The following is a 21,914-nucleotide window of genomic DNA, read 5'->3' on the forward strand; positions in this document are numbered from 1 at the left end:
GTGAACTTACATCGCTCTAGGAAAGTATTTCAACAAACTAAGTGGTGTTACAGAAACAAACTCTCTATCTCTCCCTCTCACTGACAATTTAAATAAAAGAATTGAATATTTACACTCAATTCAATGGCATTGCAGTCCCACTCCATTGTCTGATTGAGAGCATGGTTCATCTAGCAATCAAAGGCGTGGCAGTTACATTCTGACTGAATATAAACCATAGTGCTGCTTTCAAACAAGTAGCTTTTACTAGCATGTTTTCAGACTTTCAGTGTGTATATGTCTATAACAAGATTACTACAGCTGATTATAAACTCACAAATGTTGTTCCTTCCAGTACATTCAGGCTGTATAGAAAATGGTAAATAATAAAAGGCAGGTCAGCCAATTTTTACACATGAGGTGCTTCCTTTTTGAAACAGCCCCCAGTTAAGAGGAAAAAAGTATATGCATCTAGAACAAAATTATGCAAAGAGAAGCCTCCACGCATGTATATGTGGCTCCCAAGTCCCACCATCAATCCATAAAAAGGATTTTCTGAAAGAAAATAGAGCTGGCATAACTAAGGTAAAGGTCACTTGTGTTCTTCCCAAATAAATCACTTGTATTAGCATGGCATGTAGCAGGACTCTTGCGTGGAGAGGTCTCGGGGCTGTTCGCTAGGTTGTATAGGCGGGGCGGGTAGTTTGTGAGTAATCCGTGTGGTGAACCTTGAGCCTAAGGCCATGGATGTAAAAACGTGGATGGGGCTCTCCACCCCTCTCTTCTATTAATATATAATACACATGCTTGTGCGTATTCTTGAAAAAAAAATCACTTGTATTAGCCAATGCTCTCCACCCCTCTCCAATCCTGCAGTTTCTAATTGAAGTGTTGAAAATCAGATTATACGTGTGAAGAGAAATGTTACCACTTATGCGAAATTTTGTGAGCAAGCTTCTGTTTCTTTATTCATTTGCTAGATTGTAGTTTCCTTCTTTTTCCCAAGAGTGCGCTTTCCATGTTCTTTCTTAGGACAGAGGATTCGTAAGAGTGCGCCTCATTCTACTTCCTTCTTGCCCTGCAGAGGCAAAACAGAAAATCATACATATAATGTTAGATTATGAATGTTTGCTAAGAAACAATGTGGCCAAAGGTAGGCACAAAAAAGAGAAGTGTCAGCTCTCCAGGCTCACGAACAGACTAAAGTCCAGAGGCCATGGTCGCTGGCTATCTGGGGACTGGGGTAGCAGTAACAAAAAATCGACCCAACAAGTTAGGGGAACTCACTCATACCAAAAAGTCTAACAGCCTCGTCCCATCTGAGCAGCCAACAATATCGTAAGAAACCAAAAACATCTGGAGGAAGGCTACAGGAAAGAGGAGGATACACGTGTAGTGTGCTCGGTGTAAGCTTCCCAATAGAGCAGAAAAATAGAGGTGCGCACCTTTGGTAAGGAAATGCACACCTGTATCGAGTCCACCGTGACGGATCTGAGCAGCATGGTGTACCAGCACAGTGAGGAGCACCGCTCCTGCCATCGGAGTGGAGGATGCCGTGATGGGGATCCCGCCCTTGCTCGTCAGCGTAGAGGGCGGCGGAGAGTAGGAGCGCCACAGCCTGGTGGTGGCACGACGACCCTGAGACGGCAGAGGAGGCAAAAAGCACGGCTCCCTCTAGTGCTTGTCGTCGCCACGCTCGCAGCACGATGAAGGAGGCTCCCTTCCCTCCGTGGGGTCTGGAGCGGGAGAGGGAGGCGGCGTCGACCTCGCCGCACCGGGCGCCATCGACAGCGATGGGGTCGCCTAGGTCGGCGGACGGAGGCAGCAGAGGAGAAGGGGGGCGGCGGAGGAGCAGGAGGCTATGTGGATTGTGGACTAGGGTTCGATTTGGGGAAGATCTGGTTGGGCCGACGATTATAATTGCTTTTTTAGCGGTCCACACGCACTACCGGAGCATTTAGGCCCAATTATTTCGGGCTCGCGCCAAACAGACGCTCCCGGCAGATAGTGGGCCGTGTGCTTAGTTCTCGCGGCAGATAAAGTGTCCTCACGGTCGGAAATCCTTGCCGGCAGTTCGCGCGCCCTCGTACCTACAGTTCTCCCGGCAGTTTCTTTGCCACTAAGTACTTCTACCGGCAGTAGTAAAATCCCCGGCAGATAATTTGCCTTTGTTATTGTATTTCTCCCGGCAGTTAACTGCCCCCAATTAAGTGTTGTGGTATAGTGACATCTGGGGTGTCAAGAACATATTTAAGTATAATGGAATGTACTCCATCCGTCCCATAATGTAAGACATTTTTTGATTACATTATGAGACGGAGGGAGTATTAGATAAAAGGGTAGATGCTACACTTGGTAATTGAGGAAAATGAAAACACTAAATACGGTTAAGTTTATTACTAAGCAACATGACATGCTAAGTAATAATTATGGCGGCCTCGGCTGGTGGATCGGCGCCGGGTCTGCGGTGACCGGTGCTCGTTGGTGCTGGCCGTTCTTCCTCGGCCGCGGGGGCGGCGAGGCGGCGACATGTGGCGGCTGTTGTGCGGGCGTCTCGGCGGCGCCCGATCCAGATCTGAAGGCCTCCGTCTACTTCAACCAGGGACTGCCTTTGATGGTCATGCTTTTGGCGGCCTTTGTCACCGGAGTTGTACCTTTTTGGCGGCTGGAGGTGGGAGGTGGCTCCGGAGAAATTCGAGGCCAGCAGTGCGGCCACGATGGCGGCGACGCTCGAGGGCGCCGTACCCTTCTTGTAGGCGCCGTCCAGGTTGCCTCCTTCCCATCTTCCTTCCACCCAGCTCGTATGCCGGGCGAAAGTCCAAATCCTTCTGGATCGAGCAACAGCGGCGCTCCGAGCATCGTCACCCTCTTGGGGGTGTCGTTCGTGGTGAGCTTGGGGTGGATGTGATGCTTTGGTTGCTTGGCGGCGGTTGGTGGCGTGGTCGGAGTTCGTCTGGTGGCGGTGCGTTGGCGCTCTGCCGCCTATGTGCTCAGCCTCGGAGTCCTTCTTCCACGGTGCTTGGTCTTCAGCAGCCCCGCCGGACTCGGCGAAGCGGTGCTTCATCCTACTCATTGATGGCGACGTATCTCGGCGGCGTGGCGCAGTGGAGATTCGGCGTCCGATGTGTGGCGATGGACTCGCGCAGGAGGATGAAGCTGTCTGGTGTCGTGGTGACGTCGATGGCTGAGTGGCCAGACAAGGTAGAAGCCTCAATATTTGCTCTGAAGACGGACCTGTGGAAGATGGCGGCGACGACACACGAGTGCGTCGGACCGGTTTGTACCCCAGACCCGGTATGTGGCTCGGCTGGGGCTTCCGGCTTTTGATGTTAGGCTTAGGTGAGTGGTCTGGATAGTGGCCCAGCTAGCACCCCTTCATCATTTTGATGTTGGGCTTAGATGAGTGGTCTGGGTAGTGGCCTAGCTAGCACGCCTTCATCATTTCGATAGGAGTAGCGGCAAATGTTACCAAGATGACGGATTCAGGCTTATTGTTGTAATACTTTGTAAGGTCCTCGAGAATAATCAATAAAGTGGCCGCATGCATCTCCCAGATGCAGAGGCCGGGGGTCATCCTCCTTTTAAAAAAAGTAATAATTATCGTTTGAAAAGCAAAAGGCGCGTTCATCCAACAGTTGGTCATCATTGAGACAGTTAGGCCTCCTTTGGTTCATAGGATAGGATTATCATAGTAATAGGAATCTTGTAGGAAATGAGATAACATGTATCTCAAATCCTATAAGTAGGAATAGGAAACAAGATGTCATTTGGTTGACACCAAAGAAATTTTTCCATTGAGTCTAGGCTCTTTTTTATTTTCCTATGAAATGTGGAGGATAGGAACCAATCCTATGTAGGAATATGAATCCATTCCTATGAACCAAAGGGCTCTAAAGGAAAAAATCCAATAAGAATCCTATCCTCTAGAATTCCTATGAAATTCCTCTAAACCAATGGAGGCCTTAGAATTTTTGATCGACCCATCTATCATCAAGTATGAATATTCTTTGGTTGCAAAAAGGTGAAATAAAAGAAAGTGGAATGAAGCAATTGAGTAACATAACTATAAATAAAGGCGTGTCAAGATTAAAAAATTACTGAGTAAAGAGGTTTGCAGTTGTGAATCATAGAGCACACAACTATTATTACCTTGTTTCCAAATAAGGAAGTACTGTAGTCATTGTTTTCTAGAATTCAGTTTAAGTGGTTGTGGAGTGGATAACTTGTTTTGATGGCATTTGCCTTGTTTCATGAACATGTGCTGCTGTAGTGAATTTTGGCATCCATTTTTGCACTCTGTTGCCTTGTCTCTCGGTAGACATTCCGCTTCGTTATCTTCTAGGAGTTTAACCATCAAAGGATCTGACCCTAGCGTTCCAATTTCTTTTATGCAATCACCAAATCGTGTGGAGTACGAATCGAGGCAATTCAGCTCATTTTTTATACAATCTTGGAGAATGTTTGATACATACAGTACTTCAAATAGATTAGTTTGCAGGTGTTGGTATTTCGCTGAGAATCGATTAAATGAACCAAATGAAGAACGATCGTAGATGTTCTTTGCTTACTTTGCTTTTGTTGGTTGTGTTCCCGCGGATGCTAGGAAAATCTCCTGATACATGTTGTACCTTCTTTAATACAAGATCAATAAAATTTCCCATCATCTAAAAGACATAAATAAAAGCCTTGACTTTACATACTAGTCAATGTATTGGTCGAGATGAAAATAGATAAAGAAGATAGAGTTACAAATAGCAACAGTCATGTACTTTCACCAACGAACTGTTTCGAAAATTTAGATGGATAGTTAAGGTTTCACTTGCAACAACTTAAACAGATTGTTTTTTAGAAAGGAATGTAGACGACATTCTTAATCCAACAAGCTCATCAACATCATTGCTTAGTTCTAATCTCAATACCCCACACAATAAGACCAGTCTTCCAAACCCCTCCTTCGGTTTCCTTTAGGCACACAGACACATCGCTGTCGCAGCTTTCACCGTTGTAGAACTCGCCTAGCTCGACCTCCATCCAGCCATCAACCCTTTTTCGAGGGAGCATAACATCATCTGTGAGAGGAATTGCATCACAACTTGTATGAGGCATATAGTCTTCCCAACTACACCTCAAGATATGTTTGCGAGGTACCCCGTCATCCCCGTCCTCCATATAGGCTTGGAGGCAAACTTGGCGTGTTGAGTCATCATTCCCTCCAACAGTGATTGATGCCTCTTGAAACGGGAAATCGAGCTTGATGAACTCATCGGCTAGCTTGAACACCATGTAAGCAGCATACTTGGAGTTTGGGCTGAGCATTGTGCTATGTATTTCGCCACGGATTAACAGCCACCAAACTCCCTGAAGTTGAGCTGCTTCACGGAAGCTGTTGCAAATGCAAGAGTATGGGTATGGTTAGTACCATGGTTTTCAATTTTAGTTTGAGAAAAAATTCAGCACCAACCGAAATTCAGTGAATTTCAGTTTGCATTTCAGCCAAATGACCGAAATATTCACTTGAATTCAATGAACAAATATAAATTTTTTAAAAATATTTTGAAAAATATTTGAATTCCTGTGCAGTACTGAAATTGCTGAAATATTTGGCCGAAACATAATTATTTCAGTGTCTACTGAAATTACTAGAATTCAGTGAATTTCATCGAAATCTCACTCAAAGTGGAAACCAAGGTTGGTACTGACACTGCATGGAACGAATATCATCAGACCAGAGACGATAGGAACTAAATTAATAGGGCCAATTACTACGAACCTGTTGTTTGCTTGGATCTCATCAGAACGGAGCTTGATCCATTCCCAGTAATCTATTGTCTCGCCCCACGAAATATGCAGCGACCTCGCCGAGAGCATGTAGCACTTGGTGCCAGTAGCCCGGTCCAGCCGCATGCTCTGCACATAAGAACGGCGGATCGATGGATTAGCCGATTTTCATAAGCAGTACTGGTTGGGTTGGGGACTTGGGGTGATATACATGGGATCTGTACTACGTACGTACCACGAGCTTGCCTGGGAGGAGCGCCGGTTGGTCGGAGAGGTATCGGAACAAGCCCTTCTTGGACGGCGGCGCGTGGGGGAGCACACCTTCAGCGAACCGTGGGAGGTCGCGGGGCAGGAAGCAGGACCAGACGGCGTCGGAGTCCGCCGCGGCGAGGAAGGAGCGGGAGACGGCGGCACAGCGTCCTGCGTCCGGCGGCGACGTGCGGGAGAGGATCGACGCGAGGAGTTCCTCCGGCAGGCGCGAGATCTCGTCGCCGTCTGCTTCCATGATGGGATGGATCTGCGGATTGCTTCCTGTTGGATGGAACGGCGTGTTATTTCAGGGGGTTGGAGCCTTATAGGCGAAGGAACCGCGTGCACAAGGCGCACGATGGGCTGATCGGCTGTACTACTCGGCAGTAGAGCGATGACAGTTTTTTCTTTCTTCGCGAAGTAGGAAAAATCAGCCTTTTATTTTAGAAGGAAATCAGCTACACCTATATATTCTGTCTGGCCCACAATTACATGCACTTATAAATTCAGGCCGGCCCACATTTACATGCCTTTTCTTTTCTTATGGCGACAGTTGCATGAAATGTTTCTGCATCGAGACAAGGTTTTTGGAACCATAGTTCAGCTCCTCCATATCTGGTAGACAAAAACGCATCCAACTCTAAAGAAAAAAAAACGCCAACTTCTAAAGAATTAAACTTAAAGGTTCTAAAGTTCAATGATTATGGCATGTACGGTTAACCAAAGATTTGCTCGATATGGAGTACTGTACAATAATGTGTTTATATGTGTTGTATATTGTAATGAACAAACTTTTTTTCATCTATATGCAAGGGCTCGAAAAGGGAGCTCGGAAATAAATTTAACTGCTTTCAAAACACCAGAGGATGAAAGAGAGAGAATCATATCCTTTTTTGGGCTATGCATCCAAAACTAATTTGATAGTCTTTCATCAGCTCCTGGATTTTAAATGACACTACATTGTTGCCTGTTTCGCTTACTTCTCAGCTCAATGCCCCACACTATACGACCACCCTTGTTGCCTCCCGTCTTCTCCATCAAGCTGATGGACACCTCATTGCCATGGTCTCCTTCCTCGTTGTGGAACTCTCCTAGTTCCACCTCCATCCAAATGTTGGCCATTTTACGAGGCAAAACAATGTCCTCTCTTGGAGGAACTGGCTGACGAGGAGGAAAATAAACCATCATGATGTACCTCTCAGACCTTGTTTTATTAAACCTCCTCCCAGGGAGATTGGAGGGGATATGGAGGGATTTTGACTTGTAGGGTATTCAGTCCCTCTCAATACCCTTCAAATCCATCTCAAGCGAACAAGCCCTGAGGCGGCTCATCGGACCTGTCCCCATCCTTGATGCAGCCTTGCAAACAAACTTGCCGGATTGACTCCATTCCAGAAACACGAACATATGCTTTTTGAAATGGGGAATCGAACCCAAAGAACGCTCCTCACTTGACAAACATGTATATTGCGTAGGTTGTGTTTTGGCAGAGAATTCACTTTGCACATTTCCGTGGATCTCCAAATTTAATATGTTGCCGAGTTTAGCGACATGTGAGAACCTGTCAAACGCCGTGTAGGGATATACATGATGAGTAAGTTTTATACAAAATTAAGGCTTTTAGTATGAAAATATATATTGCTGGAAATTGAAATTATTGAACATTTTGCCTCTTGTACCGTAACCATCAGAAACTAAGCCAACAGGGATCCAGTTCTTGTAGCCCTGCATGGGGGGCTGCAGCATGCGGGCTGGAATCGTGAAGCAATCAGCACTGGTAACACAACAACGCTACACTTACACGCATTTTCTACGGATTGTGCTTACGGACGCCATCATGGCCTCACTTGGTTAGCGGAGATTGAAACGGCTGGTCCCCATATTCCTCGCACGAGCTGCGACTTGACTCCACGTCAGTCCGTAGGGTCCTTCCGTAGCAAATCATCCGTAAGTACAACATTATTGCTGGTAACCCGATCTAACTACAGGCTCAGCATGTATGTTGCAGGCTTGTAGCAAAATAATGCGACAGTAAATTTCACTGAACTGAAGCTTCAAGATTCAAGAATGAGTACCATTTGTGCCGGAGGAGGGCAGGTTGGCGGGAAATGTGCATGAACAACCCTACTTGGACAGCAGTGGCGAGAGGGGGAGCTCGCCTTTGGCGAGCCATGGAAGTTCACGGTGCAGAAAGTGGACCAAAAGTCATCGGACTCGACCATGGCACGAAGGGCAGGGAAGACGACGGCGACTAAGAAGGCGTCCCCCGGCGACACGAGTGAGATCATACGTGAAGGGTACCAGAGACGGCAGCGGCACGCTTATCACTTGATTGTGGTATTATGGCTTGTTTTGTAGCTCTGGCCCAACTTGCTCAAGCTAGATTATTACAGTTCACTCCCCCGCCGCTGCTAATGAAGATGCTATAAATAAATGACTCACATGAAACATTCCATCTCAGAACGAACGTACTATATAACATTGTGTGTTGTTTCGTAATGAATTAGTTTTATTCCTCTCTTTATAAGGGAGCTCAGAAAAGGCTTCCACATCTCCTGTTCTCTTACTGGTTTCATAAAACAAATACATCTAACTACATTCGGAACAAAATATCACTTATTGAGTAAGAGTTTCAGCCTCATTCTATGTAACAAAAATTAATCCAATAAATTCCTCTTTCTAGCCCCCACATGGTATATGGAACCAAATGCTACCATCTTACTGGCCTTTGTTGCTTACTTCTTATCACAATGCCCCAGACAATAAGGCCGTTCTTGGGTTTTGTTGTCTCAGTCAAGTTAATGGAGACCTCACCGTCACCTCCCTCATTATGGTACTCACCAAGCTCCACCTCCATCCAATCGTCGGCTTTCTTACGAGGGAAAACAACGTCATCTCCAGGAGGAACCGCATCACGATTACGATAATAACTTGGCATGATGTGTTTCCGAGGTGGATCATCGGCCCTGTCACCGTCCTCGACATAGCCTTGCAGGCAAACCTTCCGGACCGACTCGCTCCCAGCAACGCCAAATGAAGCTTCTTGAAACGGGAAACCGAACCCGCAAAATCTAGGCCCTAGCTTGAACACCATGTATGCCACATAGGTTGTGTTTTGAGAGAGCATGTTGCTCTGTATCTTGGCACGTATCTCCAGTATGCCATAACCGAGTTCCCCTGCTTGTGAGAACCTGTCAAAACGTACATAGAGACATATATGCATGTGCTTAAATTGTGGTGGTCATGTAACGGAGAAAGGCGCAAAAGCCACTAACTAATTAATTACAATGAAAGTTTTAAATAGAAGACTGGGCAAAACCGTGATTAAAACTGACTACTAAATTTGTTAGGGAAGTAAACAAAGTTGGGAACTGCTCGAACCTTTTGCCTCTTAAGCCTCCTGGGACTGTACCTACACGTATCAAGGGCGTATGAGAATCATTAGCTTGCAGCGCACTGGCCGACAGCGTGAAGCACTTGGCGCCGGTGGCCTTGTCCAGCTGCATGCGCTGCAACGTACAGCACGTAGGAACACAGGGCAATACTTAAGCCAGGTGACAAACTAATCGATGTGTGAAGGGTTGCATTCGAGTCGAGGAGTAACGCACGCACGTACCACGTACTTGGCCGGGAGGAGGGCTGGTTCAGCGGAGAGGCGCCGGAACATCTCCTTCTTGGTCGACGGCGGCTTGCGGGGTAGCTCTCTCCTGGCGAACTGCGGGAGGTCGTGTGGCAGGAGGCGGGACCAGACGGTGTCTGAGTCGGCGGCGGCGTGGAAGGCCCTGGACACAGCGGTGGCGCGGAAGGCGTCCGCCGGCGAGGTGAGCGAGATCACATGCACCAGCCACCAGGAGGTCCTCCGGCAGGCGCTCGATCCCGCAGGCGGCCGGCGCGTCCATGGTGTAATGTGATGTGGAATTGAACAAGACGTATATATAGAAGGCAGCTGGAGCATGGAGGTGCGCGGTACTTGCTAGCCGCTGGAAACCGTGCATGCTACGTAATGAAGTGAGGAGGATATATGGATCGGAAGCTGTACCAAGGAACCGTGCAGACGTGCATGGTACGTAAACCAAGTTTAATAGGATAGGAGTTATATATTCATTTGTAGGTTTACATTGCTTGATATGTACGGAAACTAGTTTGAAGTTGAACTAGCATGCAGGTGCAGGATCGAGCGTCTGCTGCGGGCCGGGAAACCATGGAGCGGGCCGCCTGCGGGATCGAGCGCCTGCCGCAGGAGCTCCTCGTGCACGTGCTCTCTCTCACGTCGCCGGCGGATGCCTTCCGCGCGGCCGCAGTCTCCCGGGCCTTCCGCACGGCCGCCGACTCTGACACAGTCTGGTCCAGGTTCCTGCCCCGCGACCTCCCGCGCTTCGCAAAGAAGGAGCTCCCCCGCAAGCCGCCGTCAACCAAGAAGGGGGCTGTTCTTATGCCTCGCCAACCAACCCGCCCTTCTCCCGAGCAAGTTCATCGTATGTCATCGTTCTTCGTTAAGCTTCTCAACTCAACCCTGAAGCTTCTTGCGGCTTCTCCTGGTTCTTCGTTGATATTGTTCAGATCGATCTGTTCTTTGCTCGATGGCCTAATTAACCGGGCCTTCTCCTGCAGCGCATGCAGTTAGACAAGGCCACCGGCGCCAAGCTGTGTTTTGATTTTCGGTCGAAAAAAGTGGATTTCGGCCGAATTTCGGCCATCTCGGCCTGGGGCGAAAAGTATATTTAGGCCGAAATTGCTTAAATTTGGCAAATTTTGGTCAAATTGCAGTCAAAATTTGGTCAAATTTCAGCCGAAATTTTTGAAAATGGCCGAAATTCGGCCATCTCGGCCTAGGGCAAAAAAAAGCTCAAACCAAAAATCAAAACACAGGCGCCAAGTACTTTGCGCTTTCGGTTAGCACGATACAGTTTACGCGGTTTGGGATGTATGGCGCTTGATCCATCCCGGTTTCATAAGAGGCAAAAGGTTTAGTTTACACAAGAGGCAAAAGGTTTAGTTTCATAGCCAATATAATTCTCCCCTAGATACCTTGCAATGCACGATTTTCCCCTTATATATAACACTTTAGCTATACGCAAGTCGCCTGAAAATTAATTTGGACCGTTGAATTCTACTTCAGATTCGTGCTCATATCTTTTTTCTGGCTGCTTTGGGATGTTTTCTCTTGACTGACCATATATTTTGGGTCAATCGATTCGCCGAACTTATTACATGCGTGACCCAGCCTTCCCCTTTCTCCCTTTATTTCTCTGTTTTCTTTTATTATGCGATGTTGCTTTTGTTTTCTGTTTTTCTTTATTAATTGGTTTTCAGTTTTTTTTTCTTTTGCGGCTATTTTAGGATGTTTGATGAGTGTAAATGTATACACATAATAACTATACAATATGTGTCAAAATTGCATTATTATATGACTAGTGTTTCATATTACATGGACGGCACCTGCTGCGGGAAGGGCTGGTGTTAAGAAAATTGGTCCTGCTTAAGACTAATAGTTTCATATTACATATTACATGGACAACACCTGCCCATGAAAATTGGTCCCTTTCTTAAGACTCGACATCTTGTTGTCTGATTCTGATCTCAATGCTTCGCACGATGAGACCTGCCTTGGGATACAGGTATTTTGTCTCAGTCAACGCAACGCGCACCTCGTCGCTGCCATCTCCATGATTGTAGAATCCATCCGCTAGCTGCAGCTCCATCCAACCATCTGCTCTTATGTGCGGAAGAACCACGTCGTCTTCAATAGCAACTGCACGATACACTTCCAACCAATTAGTACGGTCCTCGACATGATTTTGAGGCACCACACCGCCAGCACCATTGTTATAGTAGCCATGGAGGCAAGCTCGTTGGGTTGACACGCTTCCTCCAACATTGAGCAACACCTCCTGGAATGGGAAGTCAAGCCCGCAGCCTCGATCCGATAGTTTGAATACTAGGTAAGCGGCGTAGGTGGAGTTCAGGGAGAGCATCTTGCTGTCGATCTTGCCGCGGATTTCCAACCAGGCAACACATCGGAGTTGAGCGGCTTCTGATGCGATTCTGCTGCAAAACATATGGCACAATTAGTTAGTGTATGTTGGTCTTTTTGTCAAGAAGTAAAAAACAAAGATTGAAACAACAGATCAACTAACTTGCCAAGTAAAAGCAAAAAATTGCATCAATCGATTAACTAACCGAGCATCCATAAGAAGATAGGTACATGAATGAAAGGGTGTACGTGAGGTGGTGTGTGACCTTTTGCCGGTTTTCATGTCGTGCAGAACGTCGACATGTATCCATCTCCAGTAGCGCGGCTCATCTTGCCACGAAATATTCAGCACCCTCGCCGATAGCATGTAGCACTTGCCGCCGGTAAACTTGTCCAGCCGTTCGACGTCGAAGAAGCAGCGAAGCAGCCAGGGCGAGAAATGTACGTACCGTGACTCTGCCTAGGAGGAGGGTGGGCTCGTCGGAGAGACGCAGGAACCGTGCCTTACTTGACGGCAGCGTCGCGAGGGAGCGCTCGGTGGTGTCGACGAACCGTGGGAGACGGAAAGTTGCAATATAGGACGAGCTACATGGTGCCCATTATCTCAACCGTTCCTATTTTACGAGATGTGTGCTGCTAGCAGTGCTGGAGCAGAGGTTAGCAGTGCTATTACCAGAGTGTTTGACCCACACGTGAGCACACAGTGCTCTCCTAGGCTAGCTAGTATTTTCTGCTTTCTAGTTGTTGGCTAGTGCATGTCTCATCCTGCACGTCTTGTCCTGGTGCTCTCCCCTGTGCATCCATTGATTTAGAGAGAGAGAGAGAGTTCTGGGGTTCTTCGTCCATCCTGGTGCACCGTTGTGAGAAGGGGAATTTCTTATTTTGCATATGAACAGTAGTACTATCACAACCACATGCGAAAATATATATTGCACATATTTACTCCTCTTCTTTTGTTTTTGTACGATTGTATATTCTTCAACATACACATGCAAATCCGCGCAAAAAAAGCATGCACATGTAAATGTTGTTCGGTCGTGGTTTGATGCTCTTAGTCAATCATATTGGTCTGATCGGTGTTGCTTATAATATGAGATGTAAGAAGCATAGCCCTGTACCACTCTCCTCTGCACACATATTATACGAGAGTATAGTATTTTTGGTTTGTATCCAGTATAAGAATGATACTTCCTCCGTCCCAAAATATAAGAGTGTTTTTCATATTAGTGTAGTATGAAAAACGTTCTTATATTTTGGGACAGAGGAAGTAGTTGTTTAGGAAAAAAGGTACCCCAATGCTCAATTGGTGGTCTGCAACAAACTGCGCCCTGCAGTGTACAGTAGCCTACAAGTGGGAGTCCTTATGCGTCTGACACAACTGCAAACACATTGCTATGCGGTGCCGTGTAGGTCTAGCTCGTCTTACAAGCGTTGAGTGCCCTGGCGCACTTGCTGATTTCAAATCTTTGCACGTATCCATATGAACCTCAGACCAGCTTGGACGGCTGTGATATGAGGTGCCGTGTAGCTCAATCTACCAAAAACCGTACTCCCGTGGGAGATCGCCGGGTAGGAAGCAGGACCAGACGGCGTCAGAGTCCATAGAGACACGGAAGGCACGGGAGACGGCGGCTGCGCGGCAGGCGTCCTGCGGCGATGTGAGGGAGACGATCGCCGCAATGAGCTCCTCCGGCAACCGCAGGATATCGCAGGCGGCTGTCTCCATGGACGCCTCCGCGCGTCGTCGTCCACCGGCCGAGTTCTATCGGTTGAGATTGATCAGATCGGATCGGACACACATGAGATCAAAAGCGAGACGTGTAGAGGACGATTTATGTCCATCCAACACGAAGCAATTTGCCTCTCAAAAAAAAACACGAAGCAGTTCGCAGATCCTATCCGTCTCCTCCTCCTATCTACCAACCAGATCACCGCGAGAGACGCCATCATGGAAGCAGACGGCAGCGAAATCTCGCGCCTGCCCGCGGAGCTCCTCGCATCGATCGTCTCCCTCACCTCGCCACCCGATGCCGGACGCTGTGCCGCCGTCTCCCGGGCGACGGCAGCGAAATCTCGCGCCTGCCCGCGGAGCTCCTCGCATCGATCGTCTCCCTCACCTCGCCACCCGATGCCGGACGCTGTGCCGCCGTCTCCCGGGCCTTCCTCGCCGCCGCGGACTCCGATGCCGTCTGGTCCCGATTTCGGCCCCCCGACACCCTCGTGGTACGTACAGATCCTATATGTATCATCCTCAACCCATTTACGTAGCAGAGGGCTAGCTGCTTCCTTCTTAGCTTGATTCAAATTCCAAAATTGGGTGATGGATCGATCCATCTACCGGCTTTCTTTCTTTGGTGCAGAGCATGCGGCTGGACAGGGCTACTGGCGCCAAGTGCTACATGCTTTCGGCAAGGGCGCTCAATATTTCGAAGGGCGAGACCCGATCATGCTGGGAATGGATCGACCTCTGTTATGATGAGATCCAAGGAAACACGAGGTTCAAAGTCGTTTCAATGGGTATTTGGGGAAAACCTATTTTAGTCACCACTAACCATATATACCCTCGTATTAATTTGCGGCATCTTCCGTGAAGCAGCTCAACTTCGGGGAGTTTGGTCATTATTTGGGGAAAACCTATTTTAGTCACCACTAACCATATATACCCTCGTATTAATTTGCGGCATCTTCCGTGAAGCAGCTCAACTTCGGGGAGTTTGGTCACTGGAAATCCGTGGCAAAATACATAGCAGAATGCTCTGCCGAAACTCCATGTACGCTGCTTACATGCTGTTCAAGCTAGCCGATGGGTACACCATGATGGATTTCCCGTTTCAAGAGGCATCCATTAGCTATGGAGGCACTAGCTCAAAACGGCAAGTTTGCCTCCAAGCCTACATGGAGGATGGGGATGACGGCGTACCTCGCAAACATATTTTGAAGTCAAGTTGCGAAAGCCGACTGCCTCATAGCTATTGTCTCACAGATGACGTCATGGTCCCTTGGAAAAGGGCCAACGACTAGATGGAGGTCGAGTTGGGCGAGTTCTACAATGGGGAATCCTGCGACGGTGAGGTGTCTGTGAGCCTAAAGGAGACTGAAGGAGGGGTTTTCAAAATTGGTCTTGTTGTGTGGTGTATCGAGATTAGAACTAAACAATGATGTTATTGAACATTGTTGGATTCAGAGCCGTAGTCGTACATTTCTTTACTTTATACCGAAACAATATGCATGGAAGAACAATCAATACAGTTATAGTACATAATTTGTCATGAATGGAGCAGCATTCACCAAAGTTACAGAAAAATCCTAGCTCTGGTGCTGCACACAATACCTGGTTCAGGTGCCTTCTCAACGAGAAATATTGTGCATGTGTGCTCGAAAAACTAGAGCTAGTTGCCAAGCCAAAAATAACCTATAGTTACTACAAGATCAAATCGTTGTAATTGGGACATGTTCAAACTGAAATCTATTGTTCACGACACATACTGAAAAGTATTATTCGATGTTTCTTACAAAAATTTTTTTGATCAAAAGGGGTTTCCCCCCACTCCATTTTATTAAAACGGGGCACACAGCCCAAGCCGACAGTTTATAGTTCTCGGATCTAGCCTAGAGTAGCAGAGTCAGGATCGCTTAGAAGGTTTACATCTCGACGTAGCGAGCAATGGCTCAAACAGGCCAACAGGGAAACTAAAGGCACAGAACTACTGAAAAGGAATCAGCCAGTGTGCGCCTTCAGTATGAAGCCTCCCAGCCTGTCTTCTAGCTTGCCTCCTCGTCCCTTGTCCAAGCTATGCGCAGCACTTCACCTCTTCGACGGTCCAGGAGCAGGAGACAACGTCGTAGAAGCACAGACTGATCTCCCCACATAGGATCTTCCATTCATGTAGCAGAGAGCACACCCTCCCCAGAATTGCCCTGGTGCTTGTCCACGGCACGCCCTGAAAACATAGATCGTTACGCATAGTCCAAATGCTTCAAATGGTAGCAACACAAGCAATGCCAATCACACTTTTTTATTATTGGTATCCCAGAGGCCAAAGAGCTCCCCCATACTACCCGGTTTTTGAAATCCAAATATATCAGCAACATCTTTCCAAATGTTATTTGCAACCACAGAAACGAAGAACAAATGATTAACAGTTTCATTCTCACAACAGAAAAGACAAGTCACATCATTCACAGGTCTTCTCTTGCACAAATTGTCTCTGGTGAGGATTTTATTATGATAGGCTAACCATAAGAACACCAAGTACTTATGTGGGACCAGAATTTTCCAAAAAATAAATTCCATATAAGGGTAGAAACCCCCACCCTAGTTAATCATCTCACAAAATGAGCTCACACTGTATGTCCCAGACGCTTCAAGCGTCCATACAAGGTGATCTTCCTCACTATATGGTTTCTTATTGGCAATCACTTGGATTAGAGCATCCCATCTAGCAAGGAAATCTTCATCAACACATCGGTTGAAGGAAAGTTTCAGGGTTTCCCCATCCCAAACCTGGAGACCTTACAGTTTTGTTGTTGACAAATCTCAAAGACGTCCCAAAATTGTGTCATAAGGGAGATATCTCCGACCCAATTTTCATGCCAAAAACTAATTTGCTTGTTGTTGCCTAAAGTCCACCTATAAAAAGGTCTTGCAGCAGCCAAAGCCCAAGTAAAACCCTTCCAGAAAGGTGAGCCTAAACCTTGTTTTGACCAGAGCAAATTGGGTTTATCAGTATTGTATTTGTGGTCAACTAACTTCACCCAGTCCCTATTATTGTTCTGGTAATATCTCTTAGCCCATGAGGCTAACAGTGCCATATTAAACTCCCTCAAGTTTGGGACACCAAGGCCACCAAACTCCTTCTTTCGGGATATCATCCCCAAGTTAGCTAGGTGATATTTATGATTTTCATCAAGGTTATGAAGGAAATATGCCCTAGAGGCAATAATAAAGTTGTTATTTATATTTTCTTATATCATGATAAATATTTATTATTTATGCTAGAATTGTATTAACCGGGAACTTAGTACATGTGTGAATACATAGACGAACAGAGTGTCCCTAGTATGCCTCTACTTGACTAGCTCGTTAATCAAAGATGGTTAAGTTTCCTAGCCATAGACATGTGTTGTCGTTTGATGAACGGGATCACATCATTAGAGAATGATGTGATGGACTAGACCCATCCGTTAGCTTAGCAGTATGATCGTTTAGTTTATTGCTATTGCTTTCTTCATGACTTATACATGTTCCTATGACTATGAGATTATGCAACTCCCGAATACCGGAGGAACACTTAGTGTCCTATCAAACGTCACAACGTAACTGGGTGAATATAAAGAAGCTCTACAGGTGTCTCCAATGTTATTTGTTGAGTTGGCATAGATCGAGATTAGGATTTGTCACCCGTGTATCGGAGAGGTATCTCTGGGCCCTCTCGGTAATGCACATCATTATGAGCCTTGCAAGCAATGTGACTAATGAGTTAGTCACGGGATGATGCATTACGGAACGAGTAAAGTGACTCGCCGGTAAGGAGATTGAACTAGGTATGATGATACCGACGATTGAATCTCGGGCAAGTAACATACCGATGACAAAGGGAACAACATATGTTATTGTGCGGTTTGACCGATAAAGATCTTCCTAGAATATGTAGGAACCAATATGAGCATCCAGGTTCTGCTATTGGTTATTGACCGGAGATGTGTCTCGGTCATGTTTACATAGTTCTCAAACCCGTAGGGTCCGCACGCTTAACGTTCGATGATGATTTGTATTATGAGTTATGTGATTTGATGTTACCAACCGGGACCAAAGGCCCTCCTGCTTGAGCTTGCCGCAGCGGTCACGTGGAACACCATCTGTCCCGGTTCGTAAGCGAACCGGGACTAAAGGTGTTGAGCTTTAGTCCCGACCCTTTAGTTCCGGTTTCAGAACCGGGACAAATGGACCTCTGGAACCGGGACAAATGGGCCTTTTTCTACTAGTGTTATTTTTCTCGTAAGGAAAGCCTGATTTTGCTTTTACTTTAAAGATGCCAGGAGAAGTTTGTCATGAAGCTTGTGGTTGGTGCTGAAAGCGATAAAATACTCGGTGGAGCCATGTGTGGACCAGATGCAGCGGAAATTATGCAGATAAGCATTTATGGAGTTCTTGTGTTCATTTCTTTTAAATGATCCCTTTTTCGGTTAATCATTCGTGGTATTCTATACTCGAGCCTCTAAAAATGCAGGGCATTGCTGTTGCACTCAAGGCTGGAGCTACCAAAGCGATATATATTTGACAACACCGTAAGTCGAAAGGGATTTCCTTCACATTACAACAGAGGCCCAGATTTTGGTGTCTTTTCAGGTTCTAATTATGGTACCCGTTGGCTGGCTTTGCAGGTCGGGATCCACCCTTCTACCGCAGAAGAGTTTGTGACGATGCGGACCTTGACCAACCGCGTGAGCCCGCCATCCAAGCCAAAGACAAACTTGTAAGCGATGATACCCGGGAACTCTAGATGTACATTAGGTTTTTTTGTTGTTGTTGAGAGAGATAGATGTACATTAGTTTGGTGGCCCATTGCTTGGCATTTGACCTTGTGTATTTTGATAGAAATAAGGTTTGTGTGGAACAGTCTGTACAGAAAATCGTGGGATTGCCATGATTTCCGATCTAAATAAGCCCTTGGAGTTGAAATATTTTCCCATTTAGCCTGCGTGCATCCTTGAATAGTATCGCCTGCTCAAGTGCCTTCAAATTTACTGGGAGATGCTTCCCAAAGAAAAAAGGAGTTGCTTTTTTTAGGAGAGAAGGAAAGAGGAGTTGCTTTTTTTACTAGTAAGCTTGCACGTGCAATGCACGTCTCAAGTGCAATCAAAACATTTGTTTAATACTCCTATTTACATAGGTTTCCACTTAATAGTGTTTGTTCTGGTAGAAGAAAACCAAATCTCATCTGCAAATGAAGAAGTTGCAAATAGATTAAAGATGAATGTGTTATGTAACATTGTAGCTTATACCAATAAATCAATTATTAGCTATTTTGTGTTCTTATTATCCATGTGCTTCTACCCTTGATGCCTATTAGACTTCGTCCTAGATCCATGAATGCACTCACAAAGATTTTGTATTATAAATCCCCTACTCATTTTTTATCTATATCCATGAACGTATTCATAGAGATCTTTATATTATAAGTTCTGTTGTCGAAATAGACAAATATGTATGGCTCGGACTTATCTCCACAAATAGACATGTCTTGCAATTGCAATCTCCACCTGTAATTCATGTTGAACACTCTTATCTCTTCGTTTTTGTGTTTGGAGATTTTAGTTCATAAGCTAAGTTCAGTAGAAGGAGATATAACCATTTAGCTATAAATCAGTGCACTTCTCGACCCTTATAAATCAGTGAGCTTTGAAGCAGATGAGTTAGCTTGGAATTCCTACATTTGAGAGAGAAAAAAAAATAGGAGTAAGACTGAGCTGAGGGGATGCTTCTTTTAAGTAACTGAGCAAGGCCGATGGTGAAGCATGTAGATACTGAATAAGACAGAGCAATATGGAATGTGGGCATTTTTGGAGGCAAGGGAAGCAATAGCATCAATCAGTGCAGAGAATACAGATTGTTCGATGAACTTTGCCTCCTTTGACGTCTCTCCTACTTCAGTTTTAGCGAAGTGCTCACTTCCAGCAAGGTCAACCAACCACATGTGGCTTTTACTACTTTACCCAGTCACCAAATGCTCACTCCTGACAGTCACCAAGCCACAAGTTCCATAGTGAAGGTTTTTCTCTATTCAAGTTCACCCATGTGCAAAGGTGCATACATTGAGTCATTGATCTCACGACGGCAAGATCTTAGCAAATACAACCTGTGAACAAAACAATTAGAATACGACCAATTAAATTAAAAACCCTCTAACAATAGAAGCATATCAAAAATATATTCAGCAAAGAATGCATATGCTTATTATCATACTGAATGACTCTCCTATTCAAAATTTTAATATCGTCAGGGTGTCTAGAAGCAAATACAAATTGAAAAATTATCATGAATGTGGTATCGATAAAATTCAGTTTGTAAGAACCTTTTGAAAATCCAAATTTTGATGCTCCATGTTATTTTATAGGGAAGAAATTGCCTGAGATTTTGGGACAAAAGTTAGATCAAAGAGCGGTGCTGACGGCCAGCTCCCGTGAGCTGCTCAACCTAGGTTGTTTGCTCAAAGATGCAAATGCAGATAGAGGCTATAGAGAGAGATGGGGTGCAGAAGCAAGGCTATTGTGTGAATATAGTGTACATGTTAGACTGAGAAAATATTTTTCAAAATAGCCACTTATCAAATCACCATCTAATGTTGACAACAAGTAAGCATCTGCAACAACTATCCCTTCATGCATTTATCTATTTGTAAGGACAAAACATGGATTGGATCATGGGTTTTGCAAAGTGAAATTCTAGCAAATCTGCAATCAGTATATACATATAAGTAAGAAATCAATGAAATTAACACTTCTAAAACATAAGAATAATGGTAGACATATAGGAACACATTTTAACATCTCGTACAAGCCTGTTGATTTATAAAGGATGATTAGTCGAGTATGTGTTGTTCTAAACAATTATATTGTGTAGAGTGGTATTTTTTTACAGAAGAAAAGGACAATGTATGCTCGCCTACTCCTCCTTGGGGATCTACCAGCTCCACCAGATGCTCTTGCGCTGGCTGGTAAGCATGTCCCTGCTCTCACTGATCATCCTCACAATCTTCCTCTGCACCCATATCATCGACACGAGCATGTTGCGCTGAGTTTTGTCTTTCTTCGGTTTAATCTCCTGCATAGGGAAAGAATACCACAACTGATCAGTGTACACTAAGCCAACATTCAAAAAACAAAATGAAATGTGTTTTGACAAAAAGAACTTATCCAACAACTCCAGTGCATGCTGGCATACATACCCTGAGCTTTTGAAGTCATGCTTATATGAAGCCTCCTCCCTCCTCCGTCCCCAATTTTGCCATGAGGCCAATGATCCATCAAGCCGCCTCACTGTAATCAGAAGCAGTACTTTTAGTTGCAAGAGAAGAAGTATCTACAACATAGGAAAGGAAGAATTGAACTTTATCAAAATAATAACAAGGAAGGCAACAAACAAAAGATATGGTTAAAAGCCAAATATGTCCAAGTAGGCAGCTCTGTCCTCTATGAAAAACAAGTCAGACCTGGATATATCCAATTTTAATATATCTCAGAGCCAAACAGACAAAATGAAACATCATTTTTTCCTTGTTACTATCAACGCTGCATATTCGTACATTTTCCACCGTCATGTAGGCATCACTAATACGTAACACATGAGAGAGGATGATCCTCGAATCTGATCTGATCACCAACTGTAAAAAATAAATGACCAGATAAGCATCACATTCATACAATTAATCCATCAAACTTTAATTAGTACGTAGGAGACATGTGGTCACCACAATCTTAGCATATACATGCGCAGATAAGTTATAAAAAGTTTCTTGTTATGTTATGTTAAATCAAGGAAACCAGAAAGAAACATTTCTGGATAAAGTAATCTACTACCACTATAAAAGAAAGAGAGGGCGGAGAACCAGATCATCCCTAATCCCATCAAAACCTGCAATGATGGTCTACATCCTACGCAGTACTAAAACGTGTTTTACGTTTAATTACCCACCATGCCACCATCTACTACACTATAAAAGAAAGAGAGGGGCAGACTCCAAACAATCTAACCCCATTCATTTACCGAGATCTAATTGGCTTCCTAATTCTCCCCCGTGTTTAACGCTACAAGCCACATTAACCCAATAACTGATCCATCGATCGCTAATAAGCCAGGCGTTCGAAAAAGAGAAAACAAAAACTGCACCGCAGGCACGCACCCCCTCTGCTCCTCCTCCCTCCCTCGGCCTCC

The 21,914-nt window shown here is 45.4% G+C and overlaps 1 protein-coding gene, 1 long non-coding RNA gene and 1 pseudogene across 2 annotated transcripts; 1 reads left to right on the forward strand and 2 right to left on the reverse strand.

Annotated features, from left to right (window-relative positions):
• Nucleotides 1–281: 281 nt before the first annotated feature.
• On the reverse strand, nt 282–1,885 carry LOC125515354. Its single transcript, XR_007286971.1, has 2 exons — nt 1,425–1,885; nt 282–1,057 (listed from the first exon to the last, which is right to left on the reverse strand). It is a non-coding gene; the product is annotated as an uncharacterized LOC125515354 (long non-coding RNA).
• A 2,785-nt stretch (nt 1,886–4,670) lies between these two features.
• Nucleotides 4,671–6,331, reverse strand: LOC125512975 (F-box protein PP2-B11-like). The gene is made up of 3 exons (XM_048678030.1): nt 5,993–6,331; nt 5,750–5,886; nt 4,671–5,362 (listed from the first exon to the last, which is right to left on the reverse strand). Exons 1-3 carry the CDS (start codon nt 6,260–6,262, stop codon nt 4,873–4,875), a joined length of 897 nt encoding a protein of 298 aa, XP_048533987.1. The 5' UTR covers nt 6,263–6,331; the 3' UTR covers nt 4,671–4,872.
• Nucleotides 6,332–8,448: 2,117 nt separating this feature from the next.
• On the forward strand, nt 8,449–18,460 carry LOC125512977 (annotated as a pseudogene).
• Nucleotides 18,461–21,914: the final 3,454 nt, after the last annotated feature.

The sequence above is a fragment of the Triticum urartu genome, chromosome 6 (assembly GCF_003073215.2).
Source record: "Triticum urartu cultivar G1812 chromosome 6, Tu2.1, whole genome shotgun sequence".
Classification (NCBI taxonomy): domain Eukaryota; kingdom Viridiplantae; phylum Streptophyta; class Magnoliopsida; order Poales; family Poaceae; genus Triticum; species Triticum urartu.

What these genes read in the sequence shown, in the direction of transcription:
- LOC125512975 (XM_048678030.1), bottom strand. Translation starts at nt 6,262, where the DNA reads ATGGAAGCAGACGGCGACGAGATCTCGCGCCTGCCGGAGGAACTCCTC. An exon ending in TCCTCCCAGGCAAGCTCGTG is followed by an intron (nt 5,887 to 5,992) that starts GTACGTACGTAG and finishes TCTTATGTGCAG; the next exon opens with AGCATGCGGCTGGACCGGGC. An exon ending in GAGATCCAAGCAAACAACAG is followed by an intron (nt 5,363 to 5,749) that starts GTTCGTAGTAAT and finishes CATTTGCAACAG; the next exon opens with CTTCCGTGAAGCAGCTCAAC.